Source organism: Oncorhynchus masou, unplaced genomic scaffold, assembly GCF_036934945.1.
Source record: "Oncorhynchus masou masou isolate Uvic2021 unplaced genomic scaffold, UVic_Omas_1.1 unplaced_scaffold_712, whole genome shotgun sequence".
Classification (NCBI taxonomy): Eukaryota; Metazoa; Chordata; class Actinopteri; order Salmoniformes; family Salmonidae; genus Oncorhynchus; species Oncorhynchus masou.
Genome location: NW_027013587.1, coordinates 202,046 through 221,516, shown reverse-complemented (window position 1 = coordinate 221,516; position 19,471 = coordinate 202,046). Strand labels below are relative to the sequence as shown.

At 47.1% G+C, this 19,471-nt stretch overlaps 2 protein-coding genes across 2 annotated transcripts; both read right to left on the bottom strand.

Annotated features, from left to right (window-relative positions):
* Positions 1-3,875: 3,875 nt before the first annotated feature.
* Positions 3,876-8,287, bottom strand: LOC135537128 (oocyte zinc finger protein XlCOF6-like). Its single transcript, XM_064963330.1, has 4 exons — positions 7,997-8,287; positions 6,489-6,723; positions 4,718-5,680; positions 3,876-4,531 (listed from the first exon to the last, which is right to left on the bottom strand). Exons 1-4 carry the CDS (start codon positions 8,003-8,005, stop codon positions 3,876-3,878), a joined length of 1,863 nt encoding a protein of 620 aa, XP_064819402.1. The 5' UTR covers positions 8,006-8,287.
* Positions 8,288-8,539: 252 nt separating this feature from the next.
* On the bottom strand, positions 8,540-12,642 carry LOC135537121 (oocyte zinc finger protein XlCOF6-like). Its single transcript, XM_064963322.1, has 4 exons — positions 12,092-12,642; positions 11,600-11,786; positions 10,263-11,348; positions 8,540-10,023 (listed from the first exon to the last, which is right to left on the bottom strand). The coding sequence occupies exons 1-4, from the start codon at positions 12,482-12,484 to the stop codon at positions 9,263-9,265; spliced, it is 2,427 nt and encodes an 808-aa protein (XP_064819394.1). The 5' UTR covers positions 12,485-12,642; the 3' UTR covers positions 8,540-9,262.
* Between the last annotated feature and the right edge of the window lie 6,829 nt (positions 12,643-19,471).

The window sequence follows — 19,471 nt, the reverse complement described above, 5'->3', positions numbered from 1 at the left end:
GCGTCTCGTTGGATGTAGGCTGGGAAATACCATCACCTGAGAATATTTAATCTAAAATTACTGTATTATTTTTTACAAATAGCTATGCTAACGTTACAATGTTTACATTTAAATAAACTGGTAAATAAACTGTCAAAATCTCGTTGGCTTCCTACTTCCGGTTTAGCGCCGACATGCGGTCTGGAAGTTAAAGGCAATAGATTTAAGATTTCTTGCAGTGTAAATACTTTGAAGTACTACATAAGTAGTTTTTGGGGGTATCTGTACTTTACTTTACTCTACATGTTTTACCATATTTTACTCCAAACCATGTACTTTTTACACCATACATTTTCCCTGACACCCAAAAGTACTCATTACATTTTGATTGCTAGCAGGACAGGAAAATGGTTCAAGACACGCATGTATCAAGATAACATCCCTGGTCATTCCTTCTGCCTCTGATCTGTCAGACTCACTAAACACAAATATATTGTAAAATATGTCTTGAGTGTTGGGAGTGAAACTCTTGAGGAAATGATGGACACAAATGATGTTATGATGTAGGATGCTTGTTCCTGGCATGGTGTCAAACTCATTCCGCGGAGGGCCGAGTGTCTGCAGGTTTTCGCTCCACCCTTGTACTTGATTGACGAATAAAGGCCCCTCATTAGTAAGGATCTCTGTCTTAATTGAAAGGAAAAAATACCTGCAAACAATCATCCCTCCTTACAGCCATTTTGGGTGATCACTTTAAACCAGTGCTCTCCAAACCCTGTTCCTGGGGAGCTACCATCCTGTATGTTTAAACCAGGGCTCTCCAACCCTGTTCCTGGGAGCTACCGTCCTGTAGGTTTAAACCAGGCCTCTCCAACCCTGTTCCTGGGGAGCTACCATCCTGTAGGTTTAAACCAGGGCTCTCCAACCCTGTTCTGTCCTGTAGGTTTAAACCAGGGCTCTCCAACCCTGTTCCTGGGAGCTACCGTCCTGTAGGTTTAAACCAGGCCTTTGTTCCTGGGAAATCCTGTAGGCCCAGGGCTCTCCAACCCTGTTCCTGGGGAGCTACAGCCCTGTAGGTTTAACCCTGTTCCTGGGAGCTACCGTCCTGTATGTTTAAACCAGGCCTCTCCAACACTGTTCTGTCCTGTAGGTTTAAACCAGGGCTCTCCAACCCTGTTCCTGGGAGCTACCGTCCTGTATGTTTAAACCAGGCCTCTCCAACACTGTTCTGTCCTGTAGGTTTAAACCAGGCCTCTCCAACCTTGTTCCTGGGAGCTACCGTCCTGTTCCAACCTTGTTCCTGGAGAGCTACCATCCTGTAGGTTTAAACCAGGCCTCTCCAACCCTGTTCCTGGGAGCTACCGTCCTGTATTTTAAACCAGGGCTCTCCAACCCTGTTCCTGGGAGCTACCGTCCTGTATGTTTAAACCAGGCCTCTCCAACCCTGTTCCTGGGGAGCTACCATCCTGTAGGTTTAAACCAGGGCTCTCTAACCCTGTTCCTGGAGAGCTACCATCCTGTAGGTTTAAACCAGGCCTCTCCAACACTGTTCTGTCCTGTAGGTTTAAAGCAGGCCTCTCCATCACTGTTCTGTCCTGTAGGTTTAAAGCAGGCCTCTCCATCACTGTTCTGTCCTGTAGGTTTAAAGCAGGCTTCTCCAACACTGTTCCGTCCTGTAGGTTTAAAGCAGGCCTCTCCAACACTGTTCCATCCTGTAGGTTTTTGCTACAACCTTCAGGTAGCGCACCTGATTCTAATAATTAGCTGGTTGATGAGCTGAATCTGGTTAGTTACAACTGGGGTTGGAGCGAAAACCTATAGGAGGGTTGCTCTCCAGGAACAAGGTTGGAGAGCCCTGGCTGAAACCTACAGGATGGTAGCTCCCCAGGAACAGGGTTGGAGAGCCCTGGTTTGAACCTACAGGACGGTAGCTCCCAGGAACAGGGTTGGAGAGCCCTGGTTTAAACATACAGGACGGTCTCCAGGAACAAGGCCCTGGTGGACGAGCCCCAGGAACAGGGTGGCTGGTTTAAACATACAGGACGGTAGCTCTCCAGGAACAAGGTTGGAGAGCCCTGGTTTAAACATACAGGACGGTAGCTCCCAGGAACAGGGTCCAGGAACAGGAGGTTGGAGAGCCCTGGCTGAAACCTATGGTGAATCGTTTAAATGCTGATGGCAGTGACTTCGAGAATTACAATTAGCTCATCCACAGGGCACGAGTGGTCACTGGAGGGTTTGATGAGCATGCAAACAATGGAAACCATATGCCATGGCCGTCTCAGTCACCAGATCTCAACTCAGTTGAACACGTATGGGTGATTCTGCCGCAAGGCCAGAGCCAGTGTTTTCCACCACCATCAACAAAACAAAATATGATGTAATTTCCTGTGAAAGAATGGTGTCACATCCCTCCAATAGAGTTCCAGACACGTGTAGAATGTTTGCCACGGTGCATTGAAGATGTTCTAACTGCTCGTGGTGACCCAGCGTCCTATTGAGAAGACGCCTTATATTGGTGTTTCCTTTATTCTGGCAGTTACCTGTAGCTATCTGACCGCTTCTGAATTTAAATCTTTTATAGACCCCTTTCTGTTTGAAAACATTGCCGCACGAGGGCAAGTTGATGGAAGAACAAGAGGGAGTTCTTATAGAACGCCAGCAAAAAATGCATCTATTTACATGTTGCTTATGAGTGCATTTCACACTACTTTTGGATTATACTTGGATTTTAAGGCTCATATGAATGTCCTGAATAATTTAGTGTTTGTGTCATCATCACAAATCAACTGCATTAAACTTAAAACCAGTAAAATGTCTCTTTTGGCTAGCTTTTGCGACAGGTTATAATCAATGAGCTTTAGCATTCTAGCTAACAACTGCTACATCCAAAAATTGTTATTTTGCTAAGATCACAACCAAATATAATCTTAGCGACTGTTAAATAAATAATCAAAACATCATTGTAAGCCTATAAAAACACCAGAAAGTTTATTTTGTTTAGAATAAATACGTAAATCCAGCCTGTTGAACGAGAGCAGATCGCGATGGCTTCCTTACAGCCGCCCGAAAGAGTCGCGCATCTGTGACGTCGATGTATCGTGCCCTGGATAAGGGGTAATAAAGGAGAGACGTTTTTCCCCAAATGTTCATTTATTGGACCATGGCGTTATCATCATAGCTCCAATAAGTAAAATAAGATATATAAAATAAACAAGAAATAAAATGCACAGGATTACATAGTATGATTATCTTACACAGCACAGTGGACTGTATTGTACTGATCACAACAACACACACACAAATACATGCCTGCATACAGACGCGCGCGCACACACACCAGAAAGAATAACAATTCTGTAGTCTTAAGAGGCATGGTGGTTGTCCAAAATAGCACCCTATTCCCTATATAGTGCACTACATTTCAGGCAGAGCCCTTAAGGTTTCCATATGGGCCTTAGTCAAAAGTAGTGCACTATATAGGGAATAGGGTGCCATTTGGGATGAAGACATGGACCCCAGCCCCGTGTTTAAAGGTGCCAGTACTGCCAGCGTCCTCTCTCCATCTGCGGTAAGGACATGACTCTCATATTTACATTGATGTATGTATTGTTTGCTTAGCTCTTCCTACCCTGGGTGACTGGTTGGACCTTCCACTACTAGAGCCCACCCTGGGTGACTGGTTGGACCTTCCACTACTAGAGCCCCCCCTGGGTGGTCTGCCTAAATGGCGGGTCGGTCCCATGGGCTTGGGAGCATGTGACCGCCGGTGTTGTTGGAGATTGTGTTTCCGGACGTAGGCCTTCCCGCAGTCATTACACTGGTACGGTCGCTCTCCTGTGTGCGTTCTGAGGTGGACTCGGAGGTCGTATTCCCGGGTGTAAGTCTTGCCACATTCAGGGCAGAGATAGTGTTTTTCTCCCCTGGGGGACATGGTGGGTTTCTGTGGTGCCGGGAGGTGGTGGTGGCTTCCCTCCCTCTGCGCTGCCGGGAGGTGGTGGTGGCTTCCTGCCGGGAGGTGGTGGTGGCTTCCCTCCCTCTGCGCTGCCGGGAGGTGGTGGTGGCTTCCCGCCTCTGCGCTGCCGGGAGGTGGTGGTGGTGGCGCTGGGGAGGTGGTGGTGGATTCCCTCCCTCTGCCCTGCCGGGAGGTGGTGGTGACTTCCCTCCCTCTGCGCTGCCGGGAGGTGGTGGTGGCTTCCCTCCCTCTGCCCTGCCGGGAGGTGGTGGGTTTGTGGAGCCGGTAGGTGGTGGGTTTGTGGTGACGGAACGTTGTGGGTTTGTGGTGCCGGTAGGTTGTGGATTTGTGGTGCCGGTAGGTTGTGGATTTGTGGTGCCGGTAGGTTGTGGGTTTGTGGTGCCGGTAGGTTGTGGGTTTGTGGTGCCGGTAGGTTGTGGGTTTGTGGTGCCGGTAGGTTGTGGGTTCCCTCCTTGCCAATCTGATTCAGAAATTGTTGTGGTTTCCCAACATTATGTCTGTTGTCCGGAGGTTGTTTCGCTGCTTCTGAAGAAGTCGTCCTCATGTCCATGTCAGGCAGCAAACTGGGATCCCTGCCTGCATGTCAGACACACAGAGAGAAAGGAGAGACAGACACGATGCAACAATGTTATTGTTAAGGTGTGGATGAGTATACTAAGTCATGGTTTACATGTTCTTTTAAACAACATGGTTTGGATCACTGACAGTTAGTAGTAGCTAGTAGTCTATCAGGATGTATTAACGGTAAAGGAGGACACTCACCTGTGTGCACTTTAAAATGCGTTTTGAGATTCCCTTTCTGGTTGAACCTCATCCCACACACAGAGCACTGGTAAGGCCTCTCTCCTGTGTGTGTTCTCATGTGTCTCTCCAGTTTGTTTGCTTGTGTGAACTCCTTCCCACAGTCCGGACACTTGTGAAACCTCTTCGCTCGCCGTCGTTCTTCTCCCCCGGAACAGTTGAATCGCTCGTGGGTCATCAGGAGTCCTTTACTGATGAAGCCCTTGCCACACTCAGAGCAGAGGAAAGGCATATCTCCTGTGTGTGTTCGCTCGTGGACTTTTAACGTATACTTACTAGAGCAGGTCCGTCCGCACACGGAGCACAGGGGCTTCTCCTCGGTGTGCGTTCGCTCGTGGGCTTTCCAAGCCGGTTTGTGATAGTAACCCTTGCCACAGAAAGAGCAAGAGTAAGGCATCTCTCCTGTGTGAGATCGCTGGTGTTCTTTTAATGATTCTTTATTGAACCTCTTGCCACACACACAGCAGCTGTAAGGCTTGGCTCCCGTGTCCGTCTTCAAGTGAACCTCCAGAACGCACTTTGAGGAGAACTCTTGTCCACAACAGCAGGTCATCTTCTCATTCGGGTCTGTTTTAATCTGTTCAGAATTCCTCTTTTGATGGTATCTCAAACTACATTGATGAGCGAAGCCCTTGCCACACTCAGAGCAGGTATAAGGCTTCTCTCCTGTGTGTGTTCGCTGGTGTGTTTTCAAAGCTTGTCTAATAATGAACGTTTTCTTACACACAAAGCAGGCATAAGGCTTCTCTCCTGTGTGGGTTCTCATGTGTATTTGTAGCGCCGATAATGTCTGGCAGTATTTCCCACAATCTGGGCATGGGTGGGTCTTTTTCTGCCTCGTTCTGCGTTTCATCTGGTGTTGTTCAGGTTCTCCTGATGTAGAGGGTCTCTCCCCGGCTGCAGAGTGATGGCTGGGACTCTCTCCTGTGGGGATGAGACAGGACAGATATAGTCAGTGAGACTGAGTCAGACTCAGGTTCTCCTGATGGACTCTCCCGCCTGCTGACTGATGGCTGGGACTCTCTCCTGTGGGGATGAGACAGGACAGATATAGTCAGTGAGACTGAGTCAGACTCAGGTTCTCCTGATGTAGAGGGTCTCTCCCCGCCTGCTGACTGATGGCTGGGACTCTCTCCTGTGGGGATGAGACAGGACAGATATAGTCAGTGAGACTGAGTCAGACTCAGTGTGCATATGCAGACCTACCGGGTTTCTGCCTTATTTTACAACATCTCATGTGCTTCTCCTGTTGCAGGATTGATGGCAAAGCAATCAAAGACAGCTCCCCAAATGGCACCCGATAAAGTGCACTCCTTTTGACCATAGCCATAGGGTTCTGGTCAACAGTAGTGCACTAGATAGGGAATAAGGTGCCATTCTGGTCAACAGTAGTGCACTAGATAGGGAATAAGGTGCCATTCTGGTCAACAGTAATGGACTAGATAGGGAATAGGTGCCATTCTGGTCAACAGTAGTGCACTAGATAGGGAATAGGGTCTGGTCAACAGTAGTGCTATATAGGGAATAGGGCCCTGGTCAACAGTAGTGCACTACATAGGGAATAGGGCTCTGGTCAACAGTAGTGCACTATATAGGGAATAGGGCCCTGGTCAACAGTAGTGCACTATATAGGGAATAAGGTGCCATTCTGGTCAACTGTAGTGTACTAGATAGGGATTAGTATTCCCTTTGGGACCCATCCCAAGTTAGCAGCATGGCTCCAGCTACCCACCTGTATTATCTAGTTCCCAGTCTTCTTCTTCTTCTTTGACTACGATATTAAATGTTGGTGTTTCACTGTTGATGTCCAGACTCACAGTAACCCTCTCCTGACCCTGCGGTGTGTCTTTCTGATCACCATGGTTACTGTCCTCCTGGTCACCATGGTTCCTGTCCGGACCCGGGGACATAGTGGGTTGGGGTTCCGTGGAGCAGGATGGAGACGGGCTGGACGGGTCTTCAGGGTCCTATATGATGAAGAGTGACAGCGCAGTTTTAACAGCACACTAGCTAGTTACATTATTAATATGTAGATTTAGCAATATGACACCATCCTAAATAGCAAGGCAATTTTTTGGTTTGCTTGCTATGCAAAAAAATACCACTTCTCTATGAAATATACCTTTCCAGCTAAGTAGAACTGGTCTAGGAACTATCAGTGGAAAGCTTCAAGTTGCTCAGCGTACATCCCTGACCATCTGAAATGGTCCACACACACACACAGTGTGGTGAAGAAGGCACAACAGCGCCTATTCTACCTCAGGAGGCTGAAGAAATTTGTCTTGGTCCCGAAGACCCTCACAAACTTTTACAGATGCACAATTGAGAGCATCCTGTCGAGTTGTATCACCGCCTGGTACGGCAACTGCACCGCCCGCAACCGCAGGGCTCTCCAGAGGGTGGTGCAGTCTGCCCAACGCATCGCCGGGGGCAAACTACCTGCCCTCCAGGACACCTACACCACCCGATGTCACAGGAAGGCCAAAAATATCAGAGGACATCAACCACCCGAGCCACGGCCTGTTCACCCCGCTATCATCCAGAAAGGCGAGGTCAGTACAGGTGCTTCAAATTTGGACAGGTAGGCTGAAAAACAGCCTCTATCTCAAGGCCATCAGACTTCTAAATAACCATCACTAGATGACTTCCAACCGGTTACTCAACCCTGCACCTTAGAGGCTGCTGCCCTACAAACATAGACATGGAATCACTGGTCACTTTAAAAATGTTTACATACTGCTTTACCCATCTCATATGTATATACTGTATTCTATTCTACTGTATTTTAGTCAATGCCACTGACATTGCTCGTCCTAATATTTCTTAATTCCATTCTTTGATTTTTTGATGTGTGTGTTGTTGTGAATTGTTAGATATTAATGCACTGTTGGAGCCAAGAACACAATCATTTCGCTACACCCGCGATAAAATATTCCCAATATGTGTGTATGTGACCAATAACATTTGATATCAATCAATGCAAACCAAAATACACCAGCTACTGTTGATTGTATTGTCATTCATCTAGATAGTTAGTTAACTAGCTACGTTACCTTACTAGAAAACATTATATCAGCGAGCTACAACATAGTCAGCTAGTAACGTTACTGATGTTGCTACCGTTCACTGTCTATAAAATACTGAGCAACTTGTTTTACTAACGAGCCACAACATTTGGTATCGCAACCGCGGAGTAGATTGCAGAAAAGAGATGTGGCGAGCACACATTCAGATTCTTACCTCGTCCATAGCATAGGGATTTAATCCCTGAGATAACTAGAAAACTAGTTTAGTTTCAAATGTATAATGATGACTTGCAATGTTGTTGGTCGTAACCTCGAGTCTCGTTGGATGGAGGCTGAGAAATACCAACGCCTGAGGCTATTTAATCAAAAGCTGCGGTCTTCCTTTTCCATTACATTTGGTTTTTCTGCAAAAAGTGTTTTTTGAACGATGAGATGCTATAAGTGAAGTTCGGTAAACTGTCGGAACTCAGTTTGGCTTCCTACTTCTGGTATGAGGTTGTCTTGTGTTTGTGCTGTAGCGCCCCCATGCGGTCTGGAGAACAAAGACAGAAATAAGAGTACAAGTCTCTTTTCAACGTAGCTGCCTGACCGTTTCTGAAGCTAAATGTTTTTATAGATAAAGGTAATAAAGAGAGATACGTCCCCCCCTCCCAATGTTATTGTATTGGTCCATGGCATTGACATGCAAGTCTTGTGGATTTCTTAGTATCATGACCGCTTCGATAAGTAACAAAATATATAAAAATCACACAAGGACTAAAATGCAAACACTTCATTTTTGTTGATTTAAAATATGCACAGGAGGACAACTACAGTTGGAATAATTATCTTACACAATACAGCAGACTTTATTGTACTGATCACAGATGAGGAAGCAACACACACACACACACACCGCCACCATCCGGGTTGAAGTGCAAAGACAACAGATGACATCTCTGACAACTTAGCCACCTCTGCTTATACTGTCAATGAAATCAAAATGTTCTGTTATAAGGCATATAGAAAAAGGGCCGACCGTTTAATACTGGCATTATGACACGTACTTCTCTGTAGATTCTTATTGTTGCATCATTACAGCTTCAAATATGTAAAATAACAGATTTTTTTTTTAATATTTTTTTTTTTAAAACACTAGAATGGACGAAAAAGCAATCGCTTAATTTTTTTTGTTGATTTAAAAATATGTATGTTACTATAACTACAGTTGGCAAGATTATCTCGCTCAGTGGTAACGATTATTATACTGACCATAAATGAGGAAGCAACAACAACACACACACACACACACACACACACACACACACACACACAGAAGCAAAAATAACAGTTCTGTTTAGTCTTGAGAGACATGCAATGTCCAAAATGGCACCCTATTCCATTTATAGTGCACTACACATTTGGTCCAGAACCTCCCATGAGCCCTGGTCAAAAGCAGTGCACTACACAGGGAACAGGATGCAGACCATAGCCGTGCAGTTTAAAGATGCCAGTACTGCCAGTGTTCTCTCTCCATGTCTGGTAACGGCATGGGTCTCTCCACTCGATGTAACGGCATGGGTCGCTCCACTGTGTGGAACGGCATGGGTCTCTCTACACCGGAGAACGGAGGCGTGGCTTTATCAACCCTGGGCAACTGCTGCTTCGAGCTTCCCATCCTGGGTGATTGGTTCGGTCTCCTGCTACTGGAACCCATGCTGACGGGTCTGCCCAACTGACGGGTCGGCCCCATGGGCTTGGGAGCGTGTGACCGCCGGTGTTGACGGAGCCCTTGTTTCCGAACAAAGGTCTTTCCGCATTCATCGCACTGGTACGGTCGCTCTCCTGTGTGCGTTCTGAGGTGGACTCGGAGGTCGTATTCCCGGGTGTAAGTCTTGCCACATTCAGGGCAGAGATAGTGTTTTTCTCCCCTGGGGGACATGGTGGGTTTCTGTGGTGCCGAGAGGTGTTGGGATGTTCCCTCCCTTTGTGGTGCCGGGAGGTGGTGGGTTTGTGGTGTCGGTAGGTTTTGGGTTCCCTCCCTCTGTGGTGCCGGGAGGTGGTGGGTTTGTGGTGCCGGTAGGTTTTGGGTTCCCTCCCTCTGTGGTGCCGGGAGGTGGTGGGTTTGTGGTGCCGGTAGGTTTTGGGTTCCCTCCTCGTCATGCTGATGGAGGCAGCGTTGTGGCCTCCCAGCTTTACGCCTGTTGTCCCGAGTTTGTTCAGAGGTAGTCTCCATGTCAGCCACTAAACTGGGATCCACTCCTGTATAGACAGACACAGGGAAACTCAGTGGGCCCATATGGGCCCTGGTCAAAAGTAGTGCACTATAGATGAATAGGGACTCAACCAATGCAACATGCAACAATGTTATTGTTAAGGTGTGGATGAGTATACTAAGTCATGGTTTACATGTTGTTTTAAACAACATGGTTTGGATCACTGACAGTTAGTAGTAGCTAGTAGTCTATCAGGATGTATTAACGGTAAAGGAGGACACTCACCTGTGTGCACTTTAAAATGCGTTTTGAGATTCCCTTTCTGGTTGAACCTCATCCCACACACAGAGCACTGGTAAGGCCTCTCTCCTGTGTGTGTTCTCATGTGTCTCTCCAGTTTGTTTGCTTGTGTGAACTCCTTCCCACAGTCCGGACACTTGTGAAACCTCTTCGCTCGCCGTCGTTCTTCTCCCCCGGAACAGTTGAATCGCTGGTGGGTCGTCAGGTATGCTTTACTGAGGAAGCCCTTGCCACACTCAGAGCAGAGGAAAGGCTTCTCTCCTGTGTGTGTTCGTTGGTGGACTTTTAACGTAGTCTTATTAGAGAAGGTCCGTCCGCACACGGAGCACAGGGGCTTCTCCTCGGTGTGTGTTCGCTCGTGGGCTTTCCAAGCCGGTTTTTGGTAGTAACCCTTGCCACAGAACGAGCAAGAGTAAGGCATCTCTCCTGTGTGAGATCGCTGGTGTTCTTTCAGGCGTTCTTTTTTACCGAACCCTTTGCCACACACACAGCAGGTGTAAGGCTTGGCTCCAGTGTCCGTCTTCAAGTGAACCTCCAGAACGCACTTTGAGGAGAACTCTTGTCCACAGCAGCAGGTCACCTTGTCGGCTGAGTCTTTCTTCTGGTGTAATCTCAAGCTACTTTGATAAGTGAAGCCCTTCCCACACTCAGAGCAGAGGTAAGGCTTCTCTCCAGTGTGGATTCTCTGGTGGACCTTCAGTGCTGATAACGATGGGCAGTGTCTCCCACACTCGGGGCAGGAGTGGGTCTTCCTGACTCCCCATTTCCTCTTCTGTTGTTCAGGTTCTCCTGAAGCAGGACTCTGTCTTTTACTCTTCTCTGTCTCCTCTCCTGTGTGTGTCCTGTACTGGTGTCTCCTTAGTGTGTACAAGGAGACAAACTTCCTCCCACACGCGAGGCAGCTGTGAGTCTTAGTTTTGCGTTTCACTCGTCGTCGTTCAGGTTCTTCCGATTCGGAATGTTCAGGATCTTCGTATTCGGAATGTTCAGGATCTTCGGATTCGGAATGTTCTGGTTCTTCCGATGAAGAGGGACTATATTCACTGGCAGATGGTTGGTTGGGACTCTCACCTGTGGGACAGAGATGGGAGAGAATAAGGAACAGAGGCAAGTGAGTCCAGCTCATGTTGTTGTTCTTCATTTGGTCCTGGGGAATAATGTCCTGTCCAGTGGGTGTACTTGTACATCCTGTCCCAAGGCTTAATTATCTACAGACTGTGCAGTCTTTCGTTCAATCCAGCACGAACACAAAAACTAACACAAAGTGTTCTAAGTTAATGGACGTTAAAGTACATCTCATCTTAGCACATCTAATCCCTTACCTGTAACACAACAATCCCAGTCGTCTTCCTCCTCCTTGACGACAACAACTTTTTGTAGAACTATCCGCAGACTACCCAGTTTTGACCTCTGGTCACCATGGTTGCTGTCGGGACCCGGTGATGACGTCGAGAGTTGGGGTTCTGAAGAACTGGGTGGGGACTGTCTGGAGGATGGGTCTTCTGAGTCCTACGATACAAAATAGAGAGTGTGTCAGTGTAGTCTTAAAGTAATAAGGATCTGGGCCTATTTATTAATAAAGCGTCTCAGAGTATGGGTGCTGATCTACGATCAGGTCCCACCCCCCTTATGTACATAATTAATTCGGTATGATCCAAAAGGCTAAACTGATCCTAGATCGGGCCAAATAGCCTGCGATTCTAGGCTACTGAAGCTGAGCTAATCTGTATCTGTTTTCTGATCTACTTTAATAATTATCTGTCCAGTAACTGTGAAGTCTCCGTGACTGGGATGTAATTACTCCCGTCACTCACTTTCTCCCTCCGTTCTGGTGGTATGTGTCTCTCTGGATCCGGGTCTGTCGACCTCTCAGCGCCCCCCTCGTTCTCGGTTCTGCTTGGCTCGGTGCCGTCCAGTGTGTCCACTTGCGCCGACTGCCTGAGGATAGCATCTCGTTGTATCGTTTTGATGTCGTTTTGCAGTTGGAGTAACCAAGACATTCCCTGGTCCTCTAATTTCATTAAATCATCACTTTCACAATATTCTTCTATTTTACGACGCAACGAGCGATAATTCGTCCCTTTAATGTCGAGGCCATCTTGACCAGCTATTCCACAACGTTCACACAGGTAACGTAAATTGTTCTCGGTTAAATTCCACAAACTCTGTTCGATTCCATCCAACAACGTTTCTCTCTCTCCGCTCATATTGTCCTACCGACGTACCAACAACAACAACACGTCGTCAATGACAAGACGGCTACAATCCGTTCAAGAGATTGTTAATGTGTTAGTACTGTATTCTGAAGTGAAGCAGCTAAGCTAAATATTAAACATGCTAGCTAGCTTCTCGTCGACTACTTCCTATTTTCTTCTTCACGTTTTTGATTCTGCTGGAGTGTTGTTGGTTTTTTTTGTTGTAATGTTTTGCAAACCAACTGAAAATGCGCATTACCGCCACCTACTGTAGTGGCGGTAATGCCACACTGGAGCGTGAAGACAAACAGGACGTAAAACTAGAGCATTTCCAAATAGGTACTGAACGGTTTGTTGAATTGAGAGATGCAAGTTGTTGCAATGATGATTTATTCAATCAAATACCTTATACAGAATTGTCACACTGACTGTCTTCACATGATGTAAGTATGCTACTGCTGCCAGTCATCAGGTTTCTTAGCAACATCAGGGAGCTTTAATAAAGTGAAGATAATGTGCTGTGTTGTAGTAGTGATATGGTACAGTAACTAATCATATCATGAACCGAATTATTTCCCAAGCAATGGCTTTGATCAGGTCTTTAAAATAGAGTCAGAGCAGGAGTGAGGATTGTTTATGGGCCCCTGAGTGGTGCAGCGGTCTAAGGCACTGCATCTCAGTGCAAGAGGAGTCACTACAGTCCCTGGTTCGATTCCAGGCTGTAACACACCCGGGCCGTTATTGGGAGTCCCATAGGGCAGTGCGCAATTTACTTAAAAATATATATTTTTAAATGTAACCTTTAATTAACTAGGCAAGTCCGTTAAGAACAAATTGCTATTTACAATGATGGATTTGAACCAGGGACTGTAGTGACGCCTCTTGCACTGAGATGCAGCGTCTTAGACTGCTGCGCCACTCTGGAGCCCAATTAGCCCAGAGTCGTCTGAGTTTGGCCGGGGTAGGCCGTCATTGTAAATAAGAATTTGTTCTTAAAACTGACTTGCCTAATTAACTAAAGGTTAAAAATAAAAGGCGTTGGACAGAGGATTGTGTTGTTTTGGTGGATAAAGTGTATGTCAACTGTAAGGGGTGCCCATGTTGCTGGGGGACTGGAAGTGTCTGGTGTGAGAGAGGATGTTTGAGGTGGCAAGAGTCAGAGTAGTGCAGAAGCTGTCGTATGCCGAGGCAGTGAAGAAAGGAAGATGGGGAGGCCGTCATTGTAAATAAGAATTTGTTCTTAACTGACTGGCCGAGTTAAATAAAGGTTAAAACACATACATACATATATAAATTGGGTCAAGGGATCCTGAGAGGATCCCAGTGGGGAGTAGATCTGTGCCAGCACAGAGGGAAAGGCCAACGAGTGATATATACTTCAATAAGTTTGGCTTCTTAGCGTTCACAACGATGGTTATCAACCGTATCGCAGAAATGGAACGTAAAATCACAGAAAACAAGGGAAGCACTGCTGTATTCTGACCCTGGTGCGAGAGGGGGTACAGCTGGAGGTTGAATGTTTGAAGGGATACTGGGCTATAACAAGGGAAGCACTGCTGTATTCTATACAGATTTCGATGTACATAAGGAGGGTCATTTGATAATTTGTATAAAGATAAGCATTATATATTGTTAGATTATAGGAGTAACTCTGGTAGGTCTGAAACAGTCTTCCCAACCTCAAGTTCAACTGTGGGAGTCAGTTGGAGCCACACACACACTATACGATACATTTATTAAACATAAGAGTGAGTGTGAGTTGTCGTCACAAGCCGGTTCGTGGGAAGTGACAAAGAGCTCTTATAGGACCAGGGCACAAATAATAACATAATAATAATCAATAATTTCGCTCTTTATTCAACCATCTGACATATAAAACATTATTTGTTCATCAAAAATTGTGAATAACTTACCACAGGTTAATGAGAAGGGGTGCTTCAAAGGATGCACATAACTCTGCAATGTTGGGTTGTATTGGAGAGAGTTCTCAGTCTTAAATCACTTTCCACACACAGTCTGTGCCTGTATTTAGTTTTTCATGCTCGTGAGGGCCGAGAATCCACTCTCACATAGGTACGTGGTTGCAAAGGGCATCAGTGGCTTGACAGCACGATTTGCCAAGGCAGGATACTCTGAGGGCAGCCCTATCCAGAAATCTGGTAGTAGCTTCTGATTAAATTCATTTTCACAGAACCGCTTGTTGCAATTTCGATGAGGCTCCTTCGTTCAGATATCGGTAAGTGGACTGGAGGCAGGGCATGAAAGGGATAACGAATCCAGTTGTTTGTTTCATCAATTGTTTGTGTCGTCCATTTGGAAAAAGTACCTGCATAATTGCGCACCCAGCTCACTCAGGTGCCTCGCTATATCACATTTGACATTGTCTGTAAGCTTGAGTTCATTTGCCCACACAAAAAAATCATACAATGATGGAAAGACATGTGTGTTGTCCTTGTTAATGCAGACAGAGAAGAGCTCCAACTTCGTAATCATAGCCTTGATTTTGTCCTGCACATTGAATATAGTTGTGGAGAGTCCCTGTCATCCCAGATTCAGATCATTCAGGTGAGAAAAAACTTCACTGTCTCCCTGTCATGGCTTTTGCGCCATCAGTACAGATACCAACACGAGCAGCAGCTACGTTTGGCTACACATAAACCGTTAGTGAACATCTTGACCACCAAAGTCCATTTGATGTCACAAAGCTATCCAGTACTTTAAAAATATTATCTCCTGTTGTCCTGCTTTCCAGTGGTTTGCAGAAGACGATGTCTTCCTTAATTGACCCCCATAAACGTAACGAACATATACCAGGAGCTGTGCCAGGCCCGACACGTCTGTTGACTCATCCAGCTGTAATGCATAGAATTCACTGGCTTGTATGCAAAGCAGTAATTGTTTCAAAACATCTCCTGCCTTGTCACTGATGTGTCGTGAAACAGTGTTGTTTGATGGAGGCATTGTCTGTATAGTTTTTTAGGCCTTTTCCCCCAGCATTGTCCCAGCAGCAGGAAGAATGAAGTCCTCCACAATAGTATGGGGCTTGTCTGTCCTATCCACTCAGTAGCTCACCATATAAGACGCTCACCATGAACCCGATCGAACATTTCTGGAAAGACCTGAAAATAGCTATGCAATCCAACCTGACAGAGCTTGAGAGGATCTGCAGAGAAGAATGGGAGAAACTCCCCAAATACAGGTGTGTCATGTAGCATCATACCCAAGAATACTTGATGCTGTAATCACTGCCAAAGAGGCTTCAACAAAGTACTGAGTAAAGTGTCTGAATACTTATGTAAATGTGATATGTCCGTTTTTGTTTTTTATAAATTAGCAAAAAAAAGCACAAAAAAATGTTTTTAGACATGTCATTATGGAGTATTGTGTGTAGATTGATGAGAGGAAAAAACTATTTAATCAATTTTATAATAAGGCTGTAACATAACAAAATGTGGGAAAAAATCAAGGGGTCTGAATAGTTTCCGAAGGCGCTGTAGGCAATATATATATATACGACGCCAGGACAGCGGAGTCAATCACCACCTTCCGGAGACACCTGAAACCCCACCTCTTCAAGGAATACCTAGGATAGGATAAGTAATCCTTCTCACCCCCCTTAAATGATTTAGATGCACTATTGTAAAGTGGCTGTTCCACTGGATGTCAGAAGGTGAATTCACCAATTTGTAAGTCGCTCTGGATAAGAGCGTCTGCTAAATGACTTAAATGTAATGTTAAATGTATATATATAGAATGTAAAATATTAAGATCATACAGGGGACACCTAAGGCTATAGGTCTATGCATGCAATGCCCTGATACACTTAGTGCTGAAATCTCTAACCGCTGAACTGTGAGGTGTGTCATGAATGAGCCTAGTTAGTATGACCTGGTGACTCCTCCAGTCTCCAGACAGAGTCATGGTAACACTGAGACAAGGAGGAGGACCTGGTGACTCCTCCAGTCTCCAGACAGAGTCATGGTAACACTGAGACAAGGAGGAGGACCTGGTGACTCCTCCAGTCTCTAGACAGAGTCATGGTAACACTGAGACAAGGAGGAGGACCTGGTGACTCCTCCCTCCAGTCTCCAGACAGAGTCATGGTAACACTGAGACAAGGAAGAGGACCTGGTGACTCCTCCAGTCTCCAAGCAGAGTCATGGTAACACTGAGACAAGGAGGAGGACCTGGTGACTCCTCCAGTCTCCAGACAGAGTCATGGTAACACTGAGACAAGGAAGAGGACCTGGTGACTCCTCCAGTCTCCAGGCAGAGTCATGGTAACACTGAGACAAGGAGGAGGACCTGGTGACTCCTCCAGTCTCCAGACAGAGTCATGGTAACACTGAGACAAGGAAGAGGACCTGGTGACTCCTCCAGTCTCCAGACAGAGTCATGGTAACACTGAGACAAGGAGGAGGACCTGGTGACTCCTCCAGTCTCCAGACAGAGTCATGGTAACACTGAGACAAGGAGGAGGACCTGGTGACTCCTCCAGTCTCCAGACAGAATCAAGGTAACACTGAGACAAGGAAGAGGACCTGACTCCTCCAGTCTCCAGACAGAGTCATGGTAACACTGAGACAAGGAGGAGGACCTGGTGACATCTCCAGTCTCCAGACAGAGTCATGGTAACACTGAGACAAGGAGGAGGACCTGGTGACTCCTCCAGTCTCCAGACAGAATCAAGGTAACACTGAGACAAGGAGGAGGACCTGGTGACTCCTCCCTCCAGTCTCCAGACAGAGTCATGGTAACACTGAGACAAGGAGGAGGACCTGGTGACTCCTACAGTATCCAGAAAGAATCAAGGTAACACTGAGACAAGGAGGAGGACCTGGTGACTCCTCCCTCCAGTCTCCAGACAGAGTCATGGTAACACTGAGACATGGAAGAGGACCTGGTGACTCCTCCAGTCTCCAGACAGAGTCATGGTAACACTGAGACAAGGAAGAGGACCTGGTGACTCCTCCAGTCTCCAGGCAGAGTCATGGTAACACTGAGACAAGGAGGAGGACCTGGTGACTCCTCCAGTCTCCAGACAGAGTCATGGTAACACTGAGACAAGGAAGAGGACCTGGTGACTCTTCCAGTCTCCAGACAGAGTCATGGTAACACTGAGACAAGGAGGAGGACCTGGTGACTCCTCCAGTCTCCAGACAGAGTCATGGTAACACTGAGACAAGGAGGAGGACCTGGTGACTCCTCCAGTCTCCAGACAGAATCAAGGTAACACTGAGACAAGGAGGAGGACCTGGTGACTCCTCCAGTCTCCAGACAGAGTCATGGTAACACTGAGACAAGGAGGAGGACCTGGTGACTCCTCCAGTCTCCAGACAGAGTCATGGTAACACTGAGACAAGGAGGAGGACTTGGTGACTCCTCCAGTCTCCAGACAGAATCAAGGTAACACTGAGACAAGGAGGAGGACCTGGTGACTCCTCCCTCCAGTCTCCAGACAGAGTCATGGTAACACTGAGACAAGGAAGAGGACCTGGTGACTCCTCCAGTCTCCAGACAGAGTCATGGTAACACTGAGACAAGGAGGAGGACCTGGTGACTCCTCCAGTCTCCAGACAGAGTCATGGTAACACTGAGACAAGGAAGAGGACCTGGTGACTCCTCCAGTCTCTAGACAGTCATGGTAACACTGAGACAAGGAAGAGGACCTGGTGACTCCTCCCTCCAGTCTCCAGACAGAGTCATGGTAACACTGAGACAAGGAGGAGGACCTGGCGACTCCTCCCTCCAGTCTCCAGACAGAGTCATGGTAACACTGAGACAAGGAGGAGGACCTGGTGACTCCTCCAGTCTCCAGACAGAGTCATGGTAACACTGAGACAAGGAAGAGGACCTGGTGACTCCTCCAGTCTCCAGACAGAGTCATGGTAACACTGAGACAAGGAGGAGGACCTGGTGACTCCTCCAGTCTCCAGACAGAGTCATGGTAACACTGAGACAAGGAGGAGGACCTGGTGACTCCTCCAGTCTCCAGACAGAGTCATGGTAACACTGAGACAAGGAGGAGGACCTGGTGACTCCTCCAGTCTCTAGACAGAGTCATGGTAACACTGAGACAAGGAAGAGGACCTGGTGACTCCTCCCTCCAGTCTCCAAACAGAGTCATGGTAACACTGAGACAAGGAGGAGGACCTGGTGACTCCTCCATCCAGTCTCCAGACAGAGTCATGGTAACACTGAGACAAGGAAGAGGACCTGGTGACTCCTCCAGTCTCCAGACAGAATCAAGGTAACACTGAGACAAGGAGGAGGACCTGGTGACTCCTCCAGTCTCCAGACAGAGTCATGGTAACACTGAGACAAGGAGGAGGACCTGGTGACTCCTCCAGTCTCCAGACAGAGTCATGGTAACACTGAGACAAGGAGGAGGACCTGGTGACTCCTCCAGTCTCTAGACAGAGTCATGGTAACACTGAGACAAGGAAGAGGACCTGGTGACTCCTCCCTCCAGTCTCCAAACAGAGTCATGGTAACACTGAGACAAGGAGGAGGACCTGGTGACTCCTCCATCCAGTCTCCAGACAGAGTCATGGTAACACTGAGACAAGGAAGAGGACCTGGTGACTCCTCCAGTCTCCAGACAGAATCAAGGTAACACTGAGACAAGGAGGAGGACCTGGTGACTCCTCCAGTCTCCAGACAGAGTCATGGTAACACTGAGACAAGGAGGAGGACCTGGTGACTCCTCCAGTCTCCAGACAGAGTCATGGTAACACTGAGACAAGGAAGAGGACCTGGTGACTCCTCCAGTCTCTAGACAGTCATGGTAACACTGAGACAAGGAAGAGGACCTGGTGACTCCTCCCTCCAGTCTCCAGACAGAGTCATGGTAACACTGAGACAAGGAGGAGGACCTGGCACTCCTCCCTCCAGTCTCCAGACAGAGTCATGGTAACACTGAGACAAGGAGGAGGACCTGGTGACTCCTCCAGTCTCCAGACAGAGTCATGGTAACAGTGAGACAAGGAAGAGGACCTG

Excerpts from the sequence above, each read along its gene's own strand:
- LOC135537128 (XM_064963330.1), bottom strand. Across the intron at positions 5,681-6,488 it reads CTGGGAACTAGATAATACAG|GAGAGAGTCCCAGCCATCAC; the intron begins GTGGGTAGCTGG and ends TCATCCCCACAG. Across the intron at positions 4,532-4,717 it reads GCATTTTAAAGTGCACACAG|GCAGGGATCCCAGTTTGCTG; the intron begins GTGAGTGTCCTC and ends TCTGACATGCAG.
- LOC135537121 (XM_064963322.1), bottom strand. The coding sequence starts at position 12,484 with ATGAGCGGAGAGAGAGAAACGTTGTTGGATGGAATCGAACAGAGTTTG. Across the intron at positions 11,349-11,599 it reads CTGGGATTGTTGTGTTACAG|GTGAGAGTCCCAACCAACCA; the intron begins GTAAGGGATTAG and ends TCTGTCCCACAG. Across the intron at positions 10,024-10,262 it reads GCATTTTAAAGTGCACACAG|GAGTGGATCCCAGTTTAGTG; the intron begins GTGAGTGTCCTC and ends CTGTCTATACAG.